General features: G+C 40.4%; 1 protein-coding gene across 3 annotated transcripts in view; it reads left to right on the top strand.

Annotated features, from left to right (window-relative positions):
- Nucleotides 1-26,585, top strand: part of RECK (reversion inducing cysteine rich protein with kazal motifs) — a 130,888-nt gene that overhangs the window by 31,811 nt on the left and 72,492 nt on the right. For 2 of the 3 annotated variants that reach the window (XM_075271090.1, XM_075271092.1), the window contains exons 8-13: nucleotides 675-872; nucleotides 8,327-8,594; nucleotides 12,548-12,727; nucleotides 14,694-14,906; nucleotides 16,362-16,498; nucleotides 20,371-20,511. In XM_075271090.1, coding sequence (XP_075127191.1) covers nucleotides 675-872; nucleotides 8,327-8,594; nucleotides 12,548-12,727; nucleotides 14,694-14,906; nucleotides 16,362-16,498; nucleotides 20,371-20,511 — 1,137 coding nt within the window. The remainder of the gene's footprint in view (nucleotides 1-674; nucleotides 873-8,326; nucleotides 8,595-12,547; nucleotides 12,728-14,693; nucleotides 14,907-16,361; nucleotides 16,499-20,370; nucleotides 20,512-26,585) is intronic. The other variant, XM_075271091.1, reaches the window with a different exon arrangement.

Here is a 26,585-nt window from a genome sequence, read left to right as displayed (position 1 = left end):
TATCTGGAGGCCTTATATTGAGAAGGGGGGAAAATTAGATGCTCGTGTTCCGTGTTTGGGCAAAATATGGGGATTTTTTCATCTACAAATGGGAGTGTGTCCTACAATTTTAATTAGGGGGGCATGCAACCAAAGATAGCTGGGTTAGGTATCTATGGGAGTGGGTGCCTTTTTGTAGTTTGTCTCAGGCAGCAGAGAGGTTAGGTTCACCCCTGAACAAGCGCAGCAAGTTTTGACGCATGATGTACTGTTTAAGCTCTGTAATGTCAGGAGGGCTGTGTCAGGCAGGGGGGCGTGATTTAGAGCTTCATCACCTGCAACACATGACTTATATATATTAGCTGAGTACATAAGGGTGGATAACACAGTGATTTGTATTATATCAGTGTGGTGTGAAGAAGGGGATAAATGCACCGATACGTGTTACAATTTCTTGATCAGAAGAAAGTGATTTGAAACGTATGTTTGGTTCTCCTTTCATCTGTGAAGAAACCTAAAGAGAGGAGCTTTCTATCCTTCTATTTTCTGGTTTAGATTTCTTGCATCACAGCACCCCCTATCTACACAAGCAAGCACACTGTTGTTGTTTTCGTTTTTTGAGCACTTGAGGATAAATGTAGACATTTGGTATACAAGTGATGAGCTAAAAGTTCTTTGTTTTTTTTACCTTTCAGTGGGCTCTGTTTGCTGCAGTTATGCTGGTCGGCACACCAACTGTCGGGAATACTGTCAAGCTATATTTCGAACGGATTCATCTCCAGGGCCATCACAAATAAAAGCAGTGGAAAATTACTGCGCCTCCATCAGTCCACAGCTGGTTGAGTGTGTAAATAATTATACACAGTCATACCCAGTGAGAAATGCAAGTGACAGTAAGTTTCTGCTATTTACCAGTTAAAGGGGTTGTCCAGGATCATTTGAAATCCCTACACTAGTCTATTCACCCTCCCCCCTCCTACTTTCTAAATAACATAATTAATTTAAAAAATGTATATTTACCCATTGTGATTGCCCCTGGGGCATTTTCTGATTATCCAGTGATGATCCATTTCCCCTTTTCTGGAAAGTGATTGTCACTACTTACTTCCCTCCACCCCTCTACTCCATTATACTTACCATCTATGGTTTCTTCCGGCGAGACGGCTCCTCCCCCTATAATGATGCGGCAAGGTGCGCGCTCTTCTCCACTGTGTGCACTGCTGCTAGTAATTCACCTCTATGGTGTATCCATGCATGTGCAGTAGAGGTGGATCATCACTGGAAGACTGAATCAGTACAGGAGGAGGAGGGACTGTCTCACATGAAGACGCGTGAAGAGTAAATATATACTATGGGTCGGGGATTGGGCTGAGTAGATCTAGAAGGGTGGGATAGCTAGAGAGACAGGGAAGGGGCGTATGGGGGAGTGAGGGAGGAGGGGGGGAATAAGGTAAGAGGGGGAAGTGAGGAAATTACATAGCAGGAAGCAGAACCTTGTAATCAATAGCAAGAGACGCTAGCAGCTCCCAGAGACACCCAGAAATCACCAAAAACATACTAAAGGTATATCGGTGCATTTATTAATGTATTAGTAGTACTTACAGATACATAGCAAAAAAAAATTTTTGCCCAGAAAACGCCTTTAGGCTAAGGCCTCACAGGCCGTAATCACAGCGCTAAAGCGCTGCGGGAAGAACCACGGCGTGAACGCATTGCGGTTCTTTCCACTTGCTTTCAACAGAAATTTCACAGAGTTTTCCTCTGCGGACTTTCTGTTACAATTATATCTATGGGAAAGCTGCAACGGCTTTGCAAATCGCAGCGTGTCCGCACTGCATTTTTTTCCGCAAAGTGGGCATGGGATTCGCATGAATCCCATCCCCTTTGCTTGCACTGTAAAACACCGCAATTTTTCCAGCAGCGTCTCTGCTGCGGGCAAATCGCGGCGTTTACGTCCCGTGGGGCCCCGGCCTTAAGCATTGGTTATAATAATTTGGTCCAGTTCTAATTGCAAAGAAAAACATTTCAGCACGTTTTATACACAGACATAGAGTTGAATATACAAATTATTTTATTTATTTGTAGTGCAGTGGATGTTGAGTTTTAAATATGACAACCACCCAGGAACTAAGCAGCTGACATAACCACCTGGTCTTCGAGTTATCTCGGCTGCTCTATACCTGTAATAGAAATACTGCTATTTTACAGTGCATTAACATTGCATTAATGATCAGACCCCTGGGGTTCAAGACTCTTAAGGGGTTCAAAAAATAACAGTAAATAAAAAAATGGAAAAAAAAAATACATTTAAAATTGGAATCACGCACCTTTTCCCTAGAACACATATAAAAGTACTTAAATAAAGTTAAACACATACACATTGGGTGTCTCTGTGTTCAAAAGTGTCCAGTCAACAAACTTCTTATATATTTTTTTCATATGGTGAATGCAGTGATGGCCTTTGAAGCAGTGGCCCTACAAAACTCTGGCACACAAACAATAATCATTTTGAATAAAAGATATATGCATAAGTTCTTGAAATATTAATTTAAACATCCACCTTTACCTTTAAACCAGTTTATGGGGTTCAGGAAAGAAAAAGTATTACTCCCACCACTGATCTTGGGTCTGTATTTTCTTTATTTTTCTGTTGTTCTTTATTTTTCTGGTGTTCTGGTGTTGTTTGCAGGATGAGATGTCATTTTGTAATGTCATCTTTGGGTGCCTACAATTTATTGACTAAATTTTATTAACTCTTTCTTGGTGGCTTTAAAAATACAAAAAACAAATCAATTCTGGCATTGCATTTTACTTTTTAAATTTTTCACCATACAGCATACAGCATGAGTAACATGTTACCTTCATTCTTGGGGCGGTAAGATTATGGCGATACCTCATTTAGGCTAAGTCCCCACATTGTGGATATGCAGCTTTTTTGTTGTAGATTTTGTTGCAGTTTTTTGAGCCAAAGCCTAGAATGTCTAAAAAAAAATAATGGGAAATATCTATAAAGTTCTTATACTTTTTTCCTTCTGCTCCATCCACTTCTAGCTTTGGCTCAAAAAACCGCAACAAAATCTACAACAAAAAAGCTGCTTATCCACAACGTGGGGACTTAGCCTTATGCATAGCTGTGTTTCCCCAACGTGGGTCCTCAGCAGGGTGTTAACTATCAGTAATAGGTAACACCTGCTTCCAATGCCGGCCTTGGATGTACTATTAGGGTGCCTTCACACGATGTAACGCTCCGCTCATTTTGTCCGTTTTACACATGTAAAAATACACGTGTAAAATGTAGTAAGCAATTGAGTTCAATAGCTTTTTTTTAACATGCGTATTTTTGCAAAAATACGCGTGTTAAAAAAAGCCATTGAACTCAATGGCTAACTACATTTTACACGTGTATTATTACACATGTAAAATGGACAAAATGAGCAGAGCGTTACATCGTGTGAAGGCACCCTTACGCCCTGGTGTGTGAACTTCCAAGCACGCAGGACACAATAGTACGTCCATGGTCGCTAAGGAGTTAAAGGGGACCTTGGCTCTTATGCAAATGTGACAGTTTTTCTGTTTACATTGTATTGTTCATTTTAAAGTGCCCATGCAAAGTAACTACAATCATGTCCTATACACTTTTATTGGACAAGACTGTAATTACATCATATGGTCACTATAAAACAGACAGCGTGAAGGGGTCAAAATACTTTCACATGTGATCCCTGTATAACTTAAAGGAAAATCCATCCACCTCACAGCCCTCTGTGACACTGATAGTTTTTTTTACAAACGTTGTCCTTCCCTCAAATCCCTCAATCTAAATTAGAATCTTTTTCTGCCCTTATCAGTGTACAGTATATCACCACAGTTGTGTTCTTGAAACCTTATAAAGCCCCTGAAGCTGGTGACTTCACCCATATTTATTATGATCTTTTTCCGCTCCCCTGCAGGCCACCCAGTTGCCTTCTTTTATCGGGCTTTCTGCCTAAGATGCTGGAAGTGACCATTGTAACTCTGCCCAAACCTGATAAACACCTGACTACCCCATCCAAGTTCCACCGACCTCATTACTTAATGGGGACATTAAGATATATGCTAAGATTTTAGCTAACCAACTATATACTGTCCTGTAAACCCAGATTCAACATAGCCAGTTGGGCTTTGTAGCTGGCCGACAGGCTCCTGATTATACATATCGTTTATAGCTCTCATTCAATGGGCAGAATTTGGACACCTTCACTACTCATAGCATTGGATACAGATAAGGCATTTGACAGAGTAAGCTGGGACTATTTGTCCAGTATATTGGATAAATTCGAAATTGAGGGTAAAAATGAGTCTTGTTTCTCTCCCCACCATCCAAAACACCCTCTGCAAATTTAGGTCTGTGTCCCATTATAAGATTAATGGACAGGAGCAAAGGACCAGGGGTCCGTTATGGAAGAACCGCGCTCTCTGGTATACAGAAGAGAATAGTAGACCAAGATCCGAACTCAAAATAAAGCAGGTCCCGTCGGATCGGACGCTTTGTCGGGTCGCGTCCGACCTGACACGACCTGCTTTCTTTTTGCACTTGAGAAAGGGCCATTGTAAGGCCCGAAAGACGTTGTGCTGTGTGCTGTGCTGTACATAATTGAATAAATATTTTGAGTTTGGATCTTGGTCTATTATCCTCTTCAGTATACCAGAGAGCGCGGTTCTTCCATAATGGACCCCTGGTCCTTTGCTCCTGTCCACTGGTCCTCTAGTGACGGATTGAACTGCTGCCACTCTCACCTTAATATGTTCCCCAAGTGTTGTGATTGTTCACAACCCCGTAAGGTGAGAGGCCACCTGGTCTTTGTCAACATTTGCTTGTCTCTAAATTCATTTACCACTCCTAATACTCTCGATGTCCTTTCTTTGTTTTTCACCCATTATAAGATTAATGACACTAAATCTCATACTTAATGTACTCAATGTTAGTGTGGACCACAACACCTGGGCCATTCTCTACTCTAAGTTCCCTTTTCAATGTCGAGGTTCAACAAGAAAGATGTTACCAAGCCTCTAACAGCCTTACTGCTAAAATAACTCCTTGCTTTTCAGTCCTCCTGACCACTGTGCAATTGGATCGACCAGGGAGTCACGCATATCAAATATTTAATACATGATGGTAATGTACCTCCTCTTCTGTCAATTTAATTTTCCCTCATTCGGGGCAAACCTAAGGGACTAAATCCTTTCATTCCACACTCATAGGTGGGACTCCTGCTGCTAAACTTGGGTATTTCTTCAGATGGGAAGCAGACCCTAAAATTCAACTTTTATCAGAATGATGTGCGGGGCTTCTTTGAGTATCTAAAATATCCAGAAGCGCAAGATATTGAGAGGGAGCCCAGAAACTTCTTACAATTGTCGAGGTCTATAGCTGATTATTCCCCACTATGATGGCGAGAATTTACATGGAAAATCACTCAATAATTAGAAAAACATCACTGAAATGAATGGCTTAAAACATAACTTTAATAAGGTATATGTTTAAATAAAAAGTGATCTGTCTGTATTATATCTCACACACCTGATTAGAATAGCTAGGGTGATGCCATACATATAGTGCATATGTGGGGGTGCAGACTCTCCCTATCACACCAACAAGCACACACCGCATTCCCAGTGTTCTGGGTATTTGTTCATCCAGAATGTCACCCAGATGATAAGAGGTGAAAGTAGCAAATATATTCACCAGCTTCTGAATATATGATATATCTATGAATCGGGAACTCGGGGGTATATGAATTTGTTTGCCAGAGGTTTCTAATCTATAGCTCCTTAAGACGCCAATAGAGCCATATTTTCCCTCAATAGTATGTCAGGCACCCACAAGCCTCTACTAATGCTAAATAATCTTTTTCTAGATACTATTGTGAGATTACATGGCCCTCTCAATATTAAAAGTGTTGTATGTCTTTATTTTGGCCAAAATAGTCAGTTGGACAGCCTCCCCCCCCCCTCTCTCCCTAAGGGCTAGTTCACACGTAAATTACGTGTGGCTTATTTTGGTCCTGAAAAAAACGCTTCCAAAAACGCTAGGAGGTTTTCCCCTCCCGTAAAAAGTGAATGGGCCGCAAAAAACGCGTCGTGGTTTTTTTTTTTTGCACGCGTTTTTCGCTTCCCATTCACTTCTATTGCTTTCTTCAGGCGGAAAACGCCTGAAGAAAGGTCATGTCGCTTCTTTTTTTCCCTAGCGGAAAAAAACGCTAACGGAAAAAAAAAAGCTAGCTCTCTACATAGACCACCTTTCTATTTGAGGCAGATTTTGAGGCGAAATTCGCTGTCAAAATCCGCCTCCTTGTCACCGTGTAAACTAGCCCTTAAGCTGCGCCTCTGCTCCATCCTTTTGGTTGTCGTGCACATTTTGACATTATAATGTGACAAAGAAATTAACATGTCAAACAATAGGAGTGAGTGCCATAGGGCACTGCAACTAATCCAACGGATGTCATATGCTACATCCATGTCTTCACACTGAAAGAAGCCAACATGTCTAAAGCAAGAGGTCTGAGAAGCTTTGAATTTGATGATGCCAGTGTCCATCTGTTACAGGACCATTTGTGGATCACCCTACAGACACAATTTACGTCCTCTCCACCAGACTCCCTGCAGAAGGGAATTCCGATTTACTTTAACCCCCTCTGAGAGAGTCGTACTGCTGCACTGCAAACTTTTTCCAATCTTACAGTCCTTCTGTGACATTATGGCAATTTCACCACTGTAGTTGACCAACTGGGAGCCGGGCTCCCCTCTTCCACCTCCCCCTCATCTATTGTAGGCTGAAACGCCAACAGCTACTGACTGTTACTCCGTCTGCACAGAAAGCCCAAGTAGAGGACTCACCCCAGTAGAATCATGAGGTTTTTCTTTCTTGGATCCCCTTCCCTATCAGGCAATAAGTTTCAATACTGCAATACTCTTGTTTTAATGGTTCTTTTTTCTTTTATATCCCAATATTTCTCATTTATATTAGTTTGCTAATGTGTTGTGCAGAAAGGGATACCTCTCACCCCGATTCTTTAACCCCACTCACCTGGATATAAGTGGGGTGGGGCTATAGGTGGGGGTTGCACAATTGGAATCACCACATATGCAGCTTCTGAATAGAGTAGTGGTTAAAGGGGTATTCCCACGTCGCATACTCACCAATCTTCGCTGCTGTAAAATCTTCTTTCTTCCTGCTTTGTTGCATAATTGGTGGGCGGGGTTACATATGCAAAGCCAGTGGCGAGATGATGTCGCTTCTATGCCGCTGGCCCTGTGTGCGCGCTCCCGATGCAGCTAGGCATTGGATGTACAGCGAATAGATGGTGAGACCATTCAGTTCCCCAGCCTTCACAATGCCAATACAGACCCGGCATCCGCTGTAATAGAAAGGCGGATGCCGGGGAGGGTTAGACATCGGCAGCAGCGGAAGCCAGCAGCGGCAGGAGTGATGCTGCTATTCCGCTCCTCTGCCCCCCCCCCTCCGGAATAGCAGCATCGCTCCTGCCGCTGCTGGCTTCATGCAGGGCAGGAGCGTAGCGATGTCGCAGGCCCCGGAACCTGCGATGTCACAGGCTCGCTCCCATGCACTTAGCCCCTCCTCCCTCCCCCCTGAGAGCAGGCAGATATATCGCTTGACTTTTGAGCAGATGAGTCAAGGGCTGTGTCAACAGTGAATTGAATAAAGTAAGATAGTGGACAAACAAAGCAGTTTTGCTGAAGCAGTGTATTTAGGAAAAGTCTTACATTCACATTAACAAGCAGTATAGATAGGATCCTTGTGATGGGACAACCCCTTTAAGTTTGCACCTTGTCACTCCATTCAAAGTTTGTTTCTTGTCTTCTGTAAATGTTTAAGATTGTAATCTGCATTCAGCCCTGTATTCTCAATGTTTAAGGAAAAAACTAATCCTTATTCAACCAGTCATTAAAGGGTTGTGCTGTCACGGCCACTTATCCCGTATCCAAAGGATTGTTAATAAATCTCCAATCAATGGGGACCTGACCAGGGATGAGAGTGAATGACTGAATGTTCCCCTTGCGTAATCGGCACTTTTATGGGGCTGTTGGGACTGTAATCTTCAGCAGTGCTCGCAGCATTATAGAAGTAAATGGAGTACTACGCACTCCATTCACAAGGAAACGGACTTTCAGTTCCTGTTCTCCTCATCGCTGGGGCTCACAGGATACAGGATAAGTGTTCTTAATGATGCAAACCCTTTAATATTCAATATTTTTTCATTCTTGCAATTGTATTTTTATCATACAAAATTATTAACTTTGGTGATGCCAGTCTTGACCCATTGTTGTTTTTTGTTTTTTTTTAAAGGTGTACACTGTTGTGACAGAGCTGAAGAAAAAGCCTGCCAGACAGCTTGCAAATTGATTCTCATGTCGAATAAATCAGAACATGACATTGTTGAAGACCTAATTAGAGAGTGCAAAAAATCACCTCTTCCTCAAGATCCATTATGGCAGTGCTTCCTTGAGAGTTCTAGGTCAGTCCAAAATGGGGTCACCGTTGCTCACCAGCCTTCTACGGGACTTGATGGTGCAAAGCTTCATTGCTGCTCAAAAGCAAACTCTTCATTATGTAGGTAAGTGCACAGATGTACCTTTGGTTGTAGAATACCAAACACTTGAACAGAAAAATTACATAGTTATTTGTTTCTCTTGTATGCAAAAATAATGTACTAATATACATTTGTGGGTAAGTGAAATCATATACAAAAATTATGTGACGATTGTCAGGGTCTGGGGTTGCTAAGTGGGGTGACATAGACACACAAGTCCAGTTTTTTAGTCCAACATAAAGCTAGAGTTTTATTTTCGCTCAAAAAAGGTAGTTCAGCAACAAAAGCAAACAATACAAAAATATATACCTGCCCGGCTAGGCTCTAACTAAACATAGAATAGGTTACCTCTCCTAGAATGACAGAAATCAAAAGTCAGTAGAATCATTCAGGACACAGCTCCAAAAACATGACCTCTCTGTTGGCTCTCCAGCCAAGCTCTGCCCAAAGTCTGCTGCTGGAGCAACTTCTTAAGCCTCCCTTGATGAGCAGACTCTCTGCAGCTGAGTCGCTGCCAGAACATCCCCAAAGTGTGGACTGGAGGGGAGTGGAATGACAGGTCCCACTACCAACCTACCTGCCATTCCTAAAAATCCAGCCCAGTAACTGGAACTCTGAAATAACCCTCAGCAGACAATAGTTATCTGCTGAGAAATGTTCTTTCTGGAGTTTTCTCATCTCACCCACCTTAATAGTCTGGTTGAGATGTACACCCCCTCCATTACCTGACCAGCCATTGGCTTACACAATGTGCAGTTACAAGCAAATAAGTGCACCTGTAGCTCCACTTCTCCTACCAGTCCCAAGCATCTGCACTGTTTATCTCCTCTTCCTTGTTTCGTCCTCCTTGCTGTCACTGCTTCCCGTTTCCAGCTGCTTCCTGCATTTCACTTGACTGGCTTTTATAGGGCCAGCATGAACACTTGATTTTAAATGACCCTATCCAAATGAGAAATGACACATGGAAAAAGTATTGAACACGTGAAGAAAGAGAGGTGCAAAAAGCCATGGAAAGTCATGGCACCAGCTCAAATCTATAAGTAAATAGAAAGAAACCCTGCGTAGGGCCACACGGTGGCTCAGTGGTTAGCACTGCAGCCTTGCAGCGCTGGAGTCCTGGTGTTCAAATCCTGCCATGGGCAAAAAAACCATCTGCAAGGAGTTTGTATGTTCTCCCCGTGTTTGCATGGATTTCCATCCCATATTCCAAAAAAGACATACTGATAGTGAAAAATGTACATTGTGAGCTCTATGTGGGGCTCACAATCTACATTTTTTTTAAAAAAAAAAAGAAAGAAACCCTGCGTGTTAGTGAAAAATAATATTTGCTGGTTCAACTAATGGTCTATAAAAAGGTGTCTCATTACTAAGGTGCCGCACAAGAACCATCTCATGCAGGGTTTTTCTGTCCGCTTGAGAAGTCGGACATCTTCTCTTGCGGACAGGGAAGGACGGGCACGGAGTGCAAAAGAACGCACCCGATGCCCATTCAAGTGAATGACAGGTGTCACGGACACATCTAGTGTCCGCTCCTAGTGTCCGTGACAGATTTTGAGCGGACACTAGGAGCGGACACTACATGTCGGACACCGACGGTAGTGTGAACGCCCCCTTAGATAGATGTAATAGATCTCTATGAACCTCCTTGTGTATCTATAGATGACCCTACATCTCTGACTCCCTATCCAGATGGTGACTTGGGATCAGCAGTATCTGAACTTGTCTCTAAAGCATAGACTGCCCAAAATATACAAAACAAGCTCATCAGAAATAAGGATACTGGCATAATGTCACACCAAGATCCCTTCAGGGCTAGATAAAGGTAAATTCAAAAGAAATCAGCACCAAGCTGCCCCTCGAGTAATACCGGTAAGGATTAAAGAACGTAAAATGTACATTCTAATATGCCTGCTCACCTTAGTTGGTTGTGAGCTTGGTTACAACCACCACCACAAGAGCCTATGAGTCATGCAGGAGCTGGAGAGTAACAGCAGGGTCGTCGTCACTGGCGTGAACAGGCAAAATCCAATATCGGTACCATTCCAAAGTAAAGACATGTAAAGATCTGTGCTTACAAGAAAGATTGAAAGGGGCTCTATAAGTAAAATTATGCCCCACATATGCCTTTCATAAGGCTATTCAGGCACCGCTAATCTTATTTTACCCCCCCCCCCCGTTTTACGCTCGCATAGTTCTTAGGGGTACTTAGAACAACAAAAATGGCACCAGTGCGTGCGCAGTAGCGCCCTGGAGGGAGCGATACTGCTCACGTGCGGGATTTGAACACAACTCTCCAGAAGAATAGAAGATCAAGGCGGGGAAGAGCCAGGACAGGAGGAAGAAGAAAGAAGAGGAAGGCGTGACAGCAGATGACGTTGGACAGTGCACGACCGCCCACCATGCATGGTAAGTATAATTAGCATTTTTGTTTTTAGGGTATTATTTTAAAAGGGGGGGGGGAGACGGTTTAAAATAAGATTAGCGATGCCCGAATAGCCTTAATAGCCATAATTTTGCTGATAGAGCCCCTTTAAATGTATAATTTTTTTTTATGCGAGCCAAACAAACAATGCGTTTTGAAGCTTAGCAGCATCTTTATCAACTGTATGGGTTGAAAATAATAAAACATATGAGACAACTTCCGTAATATACTGTAGATAAAAAACATTATAAGGCACACCCATCCTGTGTCGCTAAGGAGTGTGTAAACAAATTCACCAAAAAAACACACTATATTTCTGTAAATGAATGGGTTGAACATATAGACAATGGAGCCCACTGACAAAATATTAAAAAATTGGTCATTAATCAAAGAAATACCTGTGGAAGGTGAAATATCATTCAACATAACCTTAGCGTTCACGTGATTGTTGGTGCGCATGTCCAACACAAAAACCGCCAGATTTCAGGTGGGCGGGTCTTATTTATGATTTTAACTGAGTGAAGGACTCGTTTCAAACAGACAGGAGTACCTGCGTTGTAGATCTTTAGTAGAATTAGTATGTCTATGCACTCACTACCTTTTGCGCAGGCGCACTGTTGTGGACAGAATCCTTGTCCCTGATAGCTCAAATGAGCAGAAGTGTCCGAGTCTTGTCATTCCATTCTACCATACCCCAGCTATCACATATATAGCTCATTCATTTGGACACTAGCTCTCTCTATCACTCACACTTGATTGTTCCTTTGGGGAGCATGGAGTCCTGTGCCAGAGCGCCTGTGCTACTCGGTTTTTCTTTCCATATTAAATCTATAGGGAAAATGTGAGCAGGAAAAAAATTACTTGCTGTGTTTTTTAACAAAAACAAATGCGTTTTTGAAAAATGCAGCTTTTTCGCAGTGTTTCCTTTTACACAATGTGTGGATGAAATTAGACAGAATCTTGTTCATTTGCTGGTATTGTAAAAAAACCTATTTTTTTTCTGCTGCATTTCTGCAATGTCAGAAACATAGCAAAGAATACCCAGGACTGATGAACAGCTACAATCCTATATCAGACAAGAGTGGGATAACTCTACTCTCCCAAAATTGCAACAATTAGTCTCCCCAGTTGTTTACAGATTGTTACAGAAAGAAGGGATGCTACACTGTGGTACACATGCCCTTGAAATTTAAAACGCCTAACTTTCAATTTCTGATGTGTGTTCTATGTTCTATTATGAATAAAATATGGTTATATGAGATTTTCAAATCATTGCAGTCTTGTTTTCTTAACGTATTACACAGCGTGCCAACTTTTTTGGAATTGGGGTTGTATGCATATTTATATACACACAAACATTCATCATTTTTATGTAACTTTAATGCAGCCACTTGAAGTAGGTCAGTATAGCAATAGGGCCATCAGGCTAGTAGAGCAACTTTACTTTAGCATGACAAACCCAAACATGTAATTCAGTATATGATTGAAGCATAATGTTTTATACTGTATACTGTAATGTCTTATACTATATATGTGTTATATTCTCCAACTTTAGAGATTTGTGTACAAAACTTTACAACACAAGCTGGGGAAACACACAGAACTGGCAAGAGTTTGATCTTTCATGTGAATACAATTCTATGGAGACACAAATGTTAACGTGCCTAGCAGATGTGCGAGAACCCTGTCAACTGGGATGTCGGAATCTCACATACTGTACCAATTTTAACAACCGGTAAAAGTCATCGTTCAGTATTTTCTGACCTTATTTGAATGATATTTATAAATCTTGTTAACTTTTTGTAATATTTTCCAAATGTGCAACATATGATTGGTTTTAACAGAGCCCTCTACAGTCTACAACTGACCATTGAAAGCATATGCTGGTTGACAAAAAGTTGCCTAAAGACACGGGTCCATCCAGTCCAACCTATAAATTAAGTGTTATCCAGAGGACGGTAAAAACCCCATGAAGCCCCTTTGCCCCATCATAAGAAAAAATTCCCTCCCGAGTACAAATATAGCAACTGGACTAAGGTTTTGTTCACATTCCGGATGACGACCCCCCCCCCAAACAGAATATCGAACACAACTGCAAGCGGTGTGCCAGTGAAAGCACATGGACCCCATAGACTATAATGGGGTCCGTGTGCTTGCCGCCAGATCTCCACAGGAAGTAGATCACACTCTACTTTCCTGTCCACATGATCTTTGCAGGCAGCGCGCGGCAAGCACACGGACTCCATTATAATCTATGGGGTCCGTGTGCTTTCACGATACAGTGCTTGCAGTTCCATTTGGTATTCCGTTCCGGGGGTCCCCATGTGGGCTCCCCGAACGGAATACCGAACGCAGATGCGAACGAAGGGTAAGTCCCTGGATCTACACATCAGCTATGACCACATCCTGTGCTTTCCATACTGTTACCACTTTTATAGGTAAAACCTATATTTTGCTAGATATAGAGGCTGCCCCTTGTCACATTTACAGGCCTAGGTTTAAAGAGATTTTTGTAAAGTTGTCTGTTTATGTCCATTGATATATTTGTACATTGTAATTAAGTCGCCGCAAAGCTGTCCATTATCTAAACAGCCACAAGTTTGATGACCTGTCTGTGTACTGTAATTCACCCATCACCTTAATTATCTTGGTTTCCCTCCTCTGCACCCAGAAGTTTAACTTCAAGCTCCTGGATCCTAGTGCAAAATCTGTAATTGGGCTACCTACCTACCTACCATGTGCAAGACCTATATAGAATAGGTCCAAGGCCATTGCTACCATTTCACACCCTATAGCTACACCGCTGTCTGCACCTGCTGAAGATTAGCTATGTTTTTCCTATATACAGTATTCCATATGTGGTCTGACTAAATTTGTATAGAGGCAAATATCTAATTAAGTACATAATTGTAAAACTTATTTCCAAGGTCCAGGTGCATAACTTTACTTTTAAACTCAAAAATGTAACTCTTTAAAGCAATCACCATAGAGGAGAATAGTTTTATATTACAGAGGGATTTGGGAAAACTGAAAGCTTGGACAAGGAAATGACAAATACATTTTAATGTGTGTTGACTGCTTTATAGAGTTTAGCATCATTTGCAAATATTAAGGTTCTAATCTGTAAATCCTCTACCAGGTCATTAATAAAAAGATTCAAAAGACGTGGACTGTCCCCTGATGCACCCCACTGGTGACTGTGACCCATTCCGAGTATTATTACTAACCACCCTCTATGAGTGAGCCAGTGGTTAACCCAGTTACACACATTTTCTCCTAGTTGCTCATAATAATGACCTATACACAGGATAGTTCATTATATGTGATTTTTGGGGGTCCAACACCTGGGCCTCACACAGTTTAGTTATTATGGAAGTGGTTCGGGAGTGTGTACAGACGGCTTCTATTCAACTAAATAGGAGTAGCAATATAACCTTGCTTAATCTATAGTGGTGGTTCAGTGAATTTCAGCACTTCTCCTATTATTTGAATAGGAGTAGCATTCATGTGCTCCATACTGCGGCAGCTTTTGCACCTGGAGGTCAGCTGATCTGTGTGGGTCTTTTTGTCAGACAGCTACAGCCAAAAAAATTTATCTGGGGCCAAAAACCCCAGATGTTACCAAGATCAGGATTTAATAAAAATGTACTTATATTTATTTTACTTTAAATAAACTTATTTTCAGTTTAATTTATTTTTAGGCCAACTGAGTTATTTCGAAGTTGTAATGCTCAATCAGATCTAGGAGCACTGAACGACATGAAATTGTGGGAAAAAGGAACCATTAAGATGCCTTTCATGAATATTCCCGTTCTGGATATTAGGAAATGTCTTCCAGAAATGTGGAAGGCAATTGCTTGTTCACTCCAGATTAAACCGTGTCATAGTATATCTAGAGGAAGCATAATCTGCAAGTAAGGGGTGTTCATTACTCTATTCAAATGTTATCATTCAATATTTTGTGCCCCTATTGTGTTTATCCATATGTATAGTTGTGCTAAAAAGTTTACGTGCCCTGACAGATTTTTTGGTTTCTTGGCCTGTTTCAGAGAATATGAATGATAACACAAAAACTTTTTCTCTACTCATGGTTAGTGTTTGGTTCAAGCTATTTATTTCAAAACATACAGAGGCCAGTAACACATAATAAGATATGGGATATATATAGAACAAACTCAAAGCAACAACCACACCCACATTTCAATAAAGCTTTAGAAGTTTATTTTGTATCCAAAGTTAAAAATATAAGGACATATAATGTGTCCATTAAAAAAAATTGTCGGGGTATGTTAACTTTTTAGCACAACTGTAAGTATAGGTGGGTGTTATTCTAAAGTCCACATGGCCCAAGTCAATGTAACTATTGGTGATATATTATCTACATGTCAGCACTAAAACTGTTTTATACTTATATTTTACTAATAGTATATCTATGTCTTCATTTTTTAAGCCAAGTACAAGGTTGTTTAAATTCACTGATTTAAAGAGGACCTTTGATCGCCTTCATCAACTGTGCCACAATTGTGGAGCAGCACCTATTCCAGGATCGGCTGATCCAAACAGTACTCGCTCATCTCTAATGGTTATTTTTTTTCTCAATTGCTTTATCTATTACTTCAGGAGCAAAACACATAAAAGAGGCAAAAATGTAAACTTATGTGTGGGTATACAATCATGTCCAACAGTACAAAACTACCACACAATTGATTAATAAAACATAATAAATTTTATTAATACCTACTAAAACAGTAGAATCACATGACATATATGAGAGACAATTACATAATACAATTCTATTGCTATAAGCAAGTGGGGGTAGACAAAACTAAATAGTACCAACTAGCCAGTAGTAGGTAAAAAACAGATGGCCAATAACAGTTACATGAAGTAGGAATGGTACTGGATAAGAACAACAATATATAATAATGTATGGTGCAGGATGCACCTAACCATAAACAGCAGTGTGACAAAGCCAGGAACCCAGTATCTCTCCTAGGTGGTATAACAATACAGTGTTGCCATCTTACCTACCAACAAGAAAGGAAACATCCTGCACCATACATTATTATATATTGTTGTTCTTATCCAGGACCATTCCTACTTTATGTAACTGTTATTGGCCATCTGTTTTCTACCTACTACTGGCTAGTTGGTACTATGTAGTTTTGTCTACCCCCACTTGCTTATAGCAATAGAATTGTATTATGTAATTGTCTCTCATATATGTCATGTGATTCTACTGTTTTAGTAGGTATTAATAAAATTTATTATGTTTTATTAATCAATTGTGTGGTAGTTTTGTACTGTTGGACATACTTCAGGAGCAAAGACAAACTAATGTAATTCTGTATATATTTTTTTTCATGAAGAACAGATTGTGTTGAGATACTTAGAAAGTGTGGTGACCACAGTAGATTCCCAGAAAGTGACACTGCAGAAAGCATTTGTGAACGCCTGTCTTCCACTGATGACACTGAAGACTGTATACCACTGGATATATATCTCCGTAAGTTGTACAAGTTTCTTTTGTATACAATCCTCTATGATGCACCTAGTGAAAGGTGTTGTTTGAGCCTGGGTGGGTTTTTGATATTGATGTATCCTTAGGTTAACTCACTGGTTAATATGTCATTGTAAATTGATTAAGGCATTTAGCATAAGCATATGCAATACTATTGCAATACTTGGAGTGTATAATACTGAACCAGTGATCACTGGATTGCTGGTTCCAATTCCCTAGTGAAGTGGTTCCTAAACTTTTTGAAGGTGGTGCCCACTTTTGGACGAGGTTTTGGTTGACTCCTCTTTACTGTACTTAACCACATTTGACGAATAAATGTCCCTACCTATATTCCGCCCCTTATTCCACTGTATTATTCCTCTTATTGTGCATTTCACCATTATATTTTGTCTCTTATTCCACTGTAATCTTCCTCTTTTTCTATCTTTAACTCCGACGAAAGCAGGCAGATGATGAAAGCCTCCTGCCTGCTGAGTCTGAGCAGGTAACTGCTGGAGAGGATGTTAGCTGTTAAGTTATAGCTCCTCACACCCCCGATTAGAGCTACCCATGGCATCTAAGGTGTGTCCGCTAATTTAATGCCCCCACCTCCTTACTGCGCATTCAGAGGAAGCTGACGCTAGGTTCACACCTGCGTTCAGGGTCTCCGTTCTATGGTTTCCGTCTTCTGCATGCCAGAAGACGGAAACCATAGACCGGGTCCGGCCGTGAGCGGCGGTGAGCGTTTTAGGCTCTCCGCCGCGAAATCGGATTTTTTTATCCGGACACAGAGTACTGCATGTCCGACTCTGTGTCCGGATTATAAAACCCGGTTTCGCGGCGGAGAGCGCAAAACGCTCACCGCTGCTCACGGCCGGACAGCTTTCTCACCCATTCAAATGAATGGGTGAGAGAGTCTCCTGCAGGTTTCCTTCTCCTGCCTCTGTTTTAGGCAGGAAACGGAAACCTCAAGTACGGAGTGCCGGCGCAGATGTGAACGAGCCCTGATGTGTATTTTCAGCAGCAGGGGTCTGCATAGCCTGACTTCCTCTGTATATTGTGATACATGTGTATTGCAGTGTATACTACTGAATCAGCAGTCTGTGCATTGCTGGTTTAGGTACCCAGTGGGACATTAAAAAAAAGTAAATAAAAAAAGATTTTAAGAAAATATAGTGTGTTAAAAAAAGTTTATAAATGAAAATCCCCAAAAATGCTCATGTACTGTATAAAATGAAATATATATTAAAAAATAATAATAAAAACAATACATATTTGGTACGCTCCAAAAGCTGTTGTGCCCAGGATACTTGCTTAACAGTTTTCGGGGGGTGTGTCTCTGTTGATACTAGCTGGGCACAACATATCAGGCAAATCTATGGAAAAATTTAAATTTTCACTTTTCTTTATTATTATTATGATTAATAATAATAATAATAATAATAATAAAAAATTTTATTTCTATAGCACCGACATATTCTGCAGCACTGTACAATTTGTAAGGTTGAAGTACAGACAAAAAGATACATTACAAAGAAATAGTCACTTCATACAATGGGATTGAGGGCCCTGCTCGCAAGAGTTTACAATCTATGAGGTAGAGGGGGTGACACAAGAGGTAGCATCAGAGGTAGTATTGCTTATACAGTGGTCAGACAATTTTGTAATAGAGGTTACTGTCATTACACAAACTTAAAGCTGTATGAGCCATCACCAGTCATGTCCTTTAACATGCAGATGGTGCCTGGACAAATAAAATTAGTTTTCAATGGCATCATATCATGTGGGGTAATATGGCGGTTTGTTCTAGGGATTTTAATTGTGAGATAGAAGAAACTGCAATACTGTGGGTAAAAATGCGCACTTTACCCCTTCATAATTTCCATGAGGGGTGTAGTTTCCAAAATGCGGTCACTTTTGGATGGTTTTCATTTCATTGGTACTCCAGGGGCTCTACAAATGAGACATGGCACCTGAAAACTTTTCCAGCAAAATCGGCTTTCAAATGCATTTTCTCCTTTAACCCCTTGTAAATGTTTGTTTTAGGACTATATGAACATATTATTGAAAATAAATTAAATATCTTTATTTCATTTCCATATTGTTTTAATTTCTGTGAAATGCTTACAGAGTTAACAAACTTCCCAGATGCGGAAGGGGCTTACCTGAATAGATCAGAAAAACAAGATTTAAAAACACTTAAGCAAAGCAGTGACCTAGTTATTCACAATACCAACAAAGGTAGAAGCATTGTACTACAGGACAGAAATATTTATGAGGCTTTACGCATTCTGACACCAACTACTACCAAGTTCTCGACTGACATCTGTAATGTACCAAATTGAATATGACCATCTGATCCCAACAGCATTCCAAAATACTAGTACTCACTAAAAAAAGTGAAGGCCTTTCCAACTATCAATAATTCAACATTGGCCTTATTGTACTACCATTTACCTAAAATACACAAGAATACTGTCAATCTCCCAGGCCGACACACAATTTTAGGAGGCAATTCTCTCACATGAAACCTAAGACAATATATCAATATTCACCTACAACGTTATGTTATTCAACTACCCTCATATTTAAAAGATTCTACAGTTTTGACATCTAATCTGCTACCCATTAACTGGAAGCAAACGTATATACTATCTACAGTTGACATTAGTACTCTCTATAGCAATATCCAACATGAACATGGCATTATGACAAATGGACCCATTTTAGAGAAAAATCAGAGCCTTCCAAACACGCTATTGGAACACAACGCTTTCCAGTTTGCCCAAACAGACCACAAAACCGCCATGGTACACGGTTTGCACCTAGCAATGTCAATATCTTCATGGGCCACTTTCAGGAAACTTTTATCTAAGGCAATCATCCCTGGTGTAAAAAAAAAATTATTTTTTTTACAAGAGATATATAGAGGATTTGTTGTGTATGGACTCCTTCATGAGTTTACCCTTTTCCTTAATAAAGATACTTTGGAGATTGAATTGACAGATAAATTAACTGAGAAAACCATCAATTATCTAGAATTATAATTGAAGGTGACCATATCTACACTAAGGGTCCATTCACACAGAGTAACGTGCCGTGTGACCTGGCACGTAGACGGCGTGTGAGATTTTGAGCGCCATAAAAGCTCCCATTGATTTCAATGGGAGCCTGGATCGTATACGCCGTGTTATTTTGCGGCCGTGATTTTGTAGCCGCTCAAAATCTCACACGCCGTATACGTGCCAGGTCACGCAGCACGTTACTCCGTGTGAATGGACCCTTAAATGCATTTTAAAAGCGCTCACTATAGCAGCCTGCTTGACTTTAAGAGCCTCCTCTACAAAAAGTGGATGAAAAACATACCCTTCGGACTGCATGAAGGATGAAGATTTTATGAAACACACCCGAACCCTGGAGAAAAGATTTAAGGATCTGCACTATCCAAAGAGTATCATTGCAGCGTCAAAAAATAGAGCAAGTAGCCTTACACAAGATGAATGTTTGAGATCAAGTAATAGAGTAAAGAAGGAAAGCCACAGCTCCAATTTTATTATCACTTTTAATTCCTTACATGGCAACAATCTGGGAATACTGCTGAAATACTGTATAGGCAATATTATTAAATGACGCATTTCTTAAAATGATTTTATCATCTAAAGCAGGATCACTTTTAGATGGGCTAGATCAAGATTTTTTTGGTCCCTAGTAAATTGAAAGAAAACTCCACTTAGTGTACAAGGTGTTATGAAAGCCTATACAAAACCTTTTTTCATCTGCTTTATAATTGCTTCATTTACATTAGGCTTTCTTAGAAATGTTACATACTAATATGAATGCCCTTGTCATTTGAAGTATTTTTTCCTAAATTAACTTAGGATCAAGTTCCCTGGACAACACTACTGAAGATGTCACTCATCCATGCAACCCAAACCCCTGTCCTGCTAATCATCTGTGTGAGGTTAACAGAAAAGAATGTCTTCCTGGAGAACCATGTCTTCCATATGTTTGTACTAAAGGTAAGATGTTAATGTCACCAGAGGCACATTTTATAAGCAGTTAAAATAACAGCTAAATAATATTTAGCTTTTTCTCTGTATCTTATAAAGCAAAGAATAATGTGACTAATATGCTGCAGTTTTACAAGCCAACTATGAACTAAAGGATATTTCCATTCCAAGTAAGGAAAAGCTCTTGTTCTCTCTGTTGAGAGTGCTGTATGGCAGGCAGCATTGCCTCTCATAAATAAAAATTACCCTATTTATATATTCCGTCATTCTACCAATAACCAATGACTTTATAGTGACCCTTGGACCTGACTGTGTGGGCACATAATTATTTGTGGCGGGCATAAAGCTGATGTTACTTAGTTATATACCGTTATTCTCCACAATCTGGCCCTGTTAGCATTAAGATGAATTTTGGGTACATATAGTAATTATTCTGTTGATTTACAAGAATTAATTGTATCTGTTGTATACTTTCTTTTATGACATAGTTTATGTTTCATAGTGACTTTTTTCTCCAGAATTACCGGAGCATCAATGGGGGTGAAATTTTGGGGGCTAGGTTTGACGCAGTTTCTGTTTCATTTCTGGATTTGATTCTGATTGGTAATGTCACACACAGGGACAGCTTTACTGCCATCAAAAATCTACTTCTCCACTAAATGCACCACTAATTATACCTGGTTACAGCTATTCAAGTGCAGCCATAATTGTGCAACCTGCTAGGTTATGCAAACTGCCCTATACTATTCACCAATATATTGATTTCAATACCATAAATGTGGTCTACTTAATTTCTTGCACCACCTGCCACTTGCAATATACCCTACATATAGCTTAAGAACTCAAATACAAAGACAGTTATCTAATGTCCCCCATGCAAAAACCAGGAATGTATCAGTGCAGTCACTTCACTTTGCTAATGTGCATGCTGGCAATGTGTCTACATTTAGGCTTAAAGGGGTTCTCCCATGTCAGCCTTTCAGCCACGCTGTATGCAAGAGTCTGCTTCTCACTTTCTGTATTTCTCCCCCTCACTCCTGCTGAACAGGTCACAGAACACTCTTGCAGTAGGGATAATATTCAGATTCTTGTACAGAGCAAACAAAAGTGTTATCTGTGTGTTTACATAGAGAGATAACAGACTGGGATTTATCAGATAACTGCAATTATCTGAACAGATTGTCCTGGTTGCAAGAGCAGTGAGTGATGTCACTTGTTCTATAGATCTGTTGTTATAGCAACACAATGTAAACAATAGGGTGATAAATTTGCATAGCAGGCAAACAAAGCAGAATTTCTAAAGCAATATATTTAAGAAAAGTCTTTAATTTACATAAGCTTCCAGTATAGATAGGATCCTTGAGATGGGACAACCCCTTTAAGGCCCCACACAGCCAAAAACACCTGTGGAAAAAAAACACGGAAGAAATGCAGCGCAAATTTTTTTCTGCAGCATTTTTCACCCCCTTTTATATTTAAGTGTTTCCATAGGTACAATTGACATGCTGTGATTTACAAAAATGCTAATGTTTTTGAAATTGCAGCTTTTCTTCTGCAGACGTTTTTCTGCAATGTGTGGATGGGATTAGCACTGTAAATTGCAACGTTTTTTGCCACAGAGTTTCTTCTGCGGCTAAAACACTGCATTTTTGCTACGTGAGGCTTCAACCACAAAGGTACAGAAAGGGTCGTTGCCCTGCACAAGATGGAGATCATATCTGGAAGCTATTAAACAATAAGATTTGCTGGATGTTAATCCTAGGCACCTGTGTCCCTCTTGAGTTAAATGTCAGACAGGAGGTCTTTCTGCACTATTGAAGCATAAAGGTTTTTTGATTGTTTCCCATGCTGTTCATATTTGTGATCATATTATTTCTTTTGTGTTACATTTTTATTTTTTATCTTGTTTTTTCAAGCATAATTAAATATGTAAGTGCTTCACCTGAGACGTAGTTCATATATAGGCAGACCAATATAGTGGTCATTTGTTCTTACAGGTGATAGTTAACAATTCACATGCTATGACCTATGGCTAGGTTCACACCAGTGTTGGCTCTCCATATGGGGATTCCTTTCCCCTCTCCACTTAATTTTTTTTTTTTAAATAGATTAAGTTTCCCTGAGGACGGTCCCCAAGTGGACTCCCTGAACGGAAACCTGAATGCAGATGTGAATCTAGCCTTAGGCTGCTTTCACATGGCAGTGTTTTGTCAGTGTATTTGTTCAGTGATTCTGAGCCAAAATTAGGAGTGGAGAATACTCAGAGATCAGGTATAATAGAAATATTTGTACCTATTCTGTGTTTTTAACCCACTTCTTATTATGGCACACAATCACTGATGAAAATCACTGACCAATCACTGACCATGTGAAAGCAGCCTAAGGGTTGAGTTCAGACAGGGTTTTTTGGACCAGAACCTGTCCCGATCCAAAAAACGGGTAGCCGCGACTCAAAGCCAGTGCACTGCATTGGCATCCAACCGCGCACTCAGCTCCGGATTAGGCCCAATGAATGGGCCTAGTCTGGAGGAGGGTGTGTCTTCAGGCCGAATCACGAGGCGAAATGGCCTGAAGAATGAGCATCCCGCTGCTTTTCTGGGAGCCGGCACAAGCCGGCTCCTGGAAAATACACCTGGGCGGCTCCTATTGATTTCAATGGGAGCCATCTTTTTGGTCAGGATTTTGAGGTCAATACGGCCTCAAAATCCTTTCCAAAATACTCAGTGTGAACTTACCCTAAGGGTTTGTTGTAAACCTGAAATGCATAAGCACGTCCTGCTGCTGTCATGTCTTATCTGGATTTCATGTGATTTATTAAAATTGAAGTTCCTTTTACCTACAGCTGGAGCCATTTTGTTCAGGCACAGCCGTTAGTAATTTTTTCTTGTTGTCAAACAGCATGCAACCACAAACTGTAATAAGAAAAATAGGTGAGTCTTAACCTACCAAGAGGACTTATTCAAATTCATAAAATACAAGGAGGGAAAGCTCTTACTGCCATGCTAAGATACCGTTATAAGGAAGGAGAGTGATGGTAATTGATATGAAAAGACAAAATTTGAAAAAGAAATCAAAAAGAAAGAAAAAAAGAGACGTGTATATTTACAGTATAAAGGGCAATCCAGTGCTGGGGTGTCACTCTTGTGAAATTTCATAAGGTTAATTGTTCTGTAAAAAAGAAAAGACCAATTATTATATGTTCATAAACATTGTAACAACCTGTGTAATGACAAGCAAAAGAGGATGATAGGATGTAGGATGGAGTCTGCAGGTAATGTATCCAAAAAGCCGATCACCTCCTCTCTGTGTCAGAGGAATCTGTTCCAAAACCTAAAATTTCAACTGGGAGATGAAAGTGTTCCAGGATTGGGAAGAGAAGGTTCTTTTTTCTTATGGTAGATTTATGTTTTGAAATTCTGCCTGGTATGGGCTGAGTGGTTTCGCCCACATAGAGTAGACCACATGGACATACTGTATAACGATGTAGACTACAAATGCAGAGTCTCAGGTAAAAAATCCTTTCACTGTTATAGGTTTACCAGTCTGTGGGTGGTATACAATACCACCTTTTTGTACATTGCTACATTGAAGACAAAGTAGGCAGGTAAATGTTCCTTGTTTAGGGGTAGACAGAAAGGTTTGTTGTGGTAATTTGGAAATAGAGCCTAGGTCTGCCCGAATGAGGCTGTCGTTTAAATTCCTAGCATTTCTAAAACAGGGAAGAAAAGGTTTGGAAAACTCAACAATGTTACGTATACGTAATTAAGGCCAATTTTTCTTGATGACATGGTGGATCTTATATGCAAAAGGATGATACCTGTGCACCAATGGAATTCTGTTTTTGTCCTTATTTCTGTTTTGTCTATGGGGATCAGCCTCCAAACATTTATTCAGCTACCCCTGGTTGGTAAATAGTTCTTTCATCTCATTAATTCTGGATTCTTGTGTCGGACCAGATATTATTCTTTTTACCCTGTCATATTGGGATAATGACAAAGATTTTTTCACAGATAACGAGTGACAACTGTCATAATTAAGTAATGTGTTACGGTCTGTAGGTTTGGTATATAAATCAGACCATAGCGTCCCGTCCTCATGTTTTTATCCGTCGACACAGAATTTATTAAATCAAGAAAGGATAGCAATGGTCTCAACCATATGCAAAAAATGTCATCAATGTCATCAATGACCTTGTATTAGTTGTGTCAGAATGTTCTTGAGTAAAATGGATAATGGTGACAATATCCATTCTGTGGAAGCAACAAATTAGATGACCAGGGGGTTTTTAACAGGTTTTTATAAATTTATAGAAGTACATAAATAACCGGGATGATTGGTTTATTCTTGATTAAAAATTCCCAAGTTCATACATCAATTCTATTGTTGTGTAAGTATATGTCCAGAATTTCCTTGATTTTATTTGCTACCCATATTGTGGGGTTATGGTCTAATTTCATGTAGACAGATGTATCACTTAGTTGTGGGGGAATTCCTTCCACATAATTTGACTTGTTCCAAACCACAATTCCACCACCCTTATCCGTCGGTTCGCTCTTGTTCAATGCAATATTATACCTCCATATACATATATACATATTATAAACTAACTTTTACCCGCGACTTCGTCTGCGGTGATTTGAGAATTGGGCGGACACAGACGTGTGAAACTGTAAAAGTGCTTTAAAAAGTTTGGTGGGCTAGCAAATGTGATGTGATGTGTTGTATTGTGTATGTCGTGATACAGACACTGTGATGTGTTGTATTGTGTATGTCGTGATACAGACAATGTGATGTGTTGTATTGTGTATGTCGTGATACAGACAATGTGATGTGTTGTATTGTGTACGTCGTGATACAGACAATGTGATGTGTTGTATTGAGTATGTCATGATACAGACATTGTCATGTGTTGTATTGTGTATGTCGTGATACAGACAATGTCATGTGTTGTATTGTGTCAGACAATGTGATGTGGTGTTTTGTGTCAGACAATGTGATGTATTGTATTGTGTCAGACAATGTGATGTGTTGTATTGTGTATGTCGTGGTACAGACAATGTGATGTGTTGTATTGTGTCAGACAATGTGATGTGTTGTATTGTGTCAGACAATGTGATGTGTTGTATTGTGTATGTCGTGATACAATGTGATGTGTTGTATTGTGTCAGACAATGTGATGTGTTGTATTGTGTCAGACAATGTGATGTGTTGTATTGTGTATGTCGTGATACAGACAATGTGATGTGTTATATAGTGGAAAGCTATATGTAAAATGTGAGTGAGTAGAGTGTAAGGAGTAAGGAGTGTGCAGGCAGGTTGAGGCAGGAAATGCCAGGCAGTGTGTGTGTACAGTGTCCATATTAGGACATCCTCAGATATCAGAGTCAAACATCAGATTAATGCTAGTTTACAGCTCTGATACCTGACTTCTGACATCTGATTTGTCTGACACCTGACTCTGATACCTGACTCTGACCCTGACACCTGACCCTGACACCTGACCCTGACACCTGACCCTGACACCTGACCCTGACACCTGACCCTGACACCTGACCCTGACACCTGACCCTGACACCTGACCCTGATACCTGACCCTGATACCTGACCCTGACACCTGACCCTGATACCTGACTCTGACACCTGACTCTGACACCTGACTCTGACACCTGACACTGATACCTGACTCTGATACCTGACTCTGACACCTGACCCTGATACCTGACTCTGACACCTGACCCTGATACCTGACTCTGACACCTGACTCTGATACCTGACTTTGACACCTGACTCTGACACCTGACCCTGATACCTGACTTTGATACCTGACTCTGACACCTGACTCTGACAACTGACACCTGACTCTGATACCTGACTCTGACACCTGACAACTGACTCTGATACCTGACTCTGACACCTGACTTCTCACTCCGTCAGAGATCAGACTCAGGCATCACATACAAGCCAGCACATACACTATGCCTCCCAATGATTGGCCAGGATTACAGAGCCCCCTGCTGACACTCAGGAGTAGAAGATACAGTGTATATAGGAGCTGCAGGCTGAGAATCTCAGATGAGACCTGA

Source organism: Leptodactylus fuscus, chromosome 4 (genome assembly GCF_031893055.1).
Source record: "Leptodactylus fuscus isolate aLepFus1 chromosome 4, aLepFus1.hap2, whole genome shotgun sequence".
In the NCBI taxonomy this organism is placed as follows: domain Eukaryota; kingdom Metazoa; phylum Chordata; class Amphibia; order Anura; family Leptodactylidae; genus Leptodactylus; species Leptodactylus fuscus.
The sequence above is the reverse complement of the archived record's forward strand: the minus strand, read 5'-3'. Positions and strand labels throughout refer to the sequence as shown.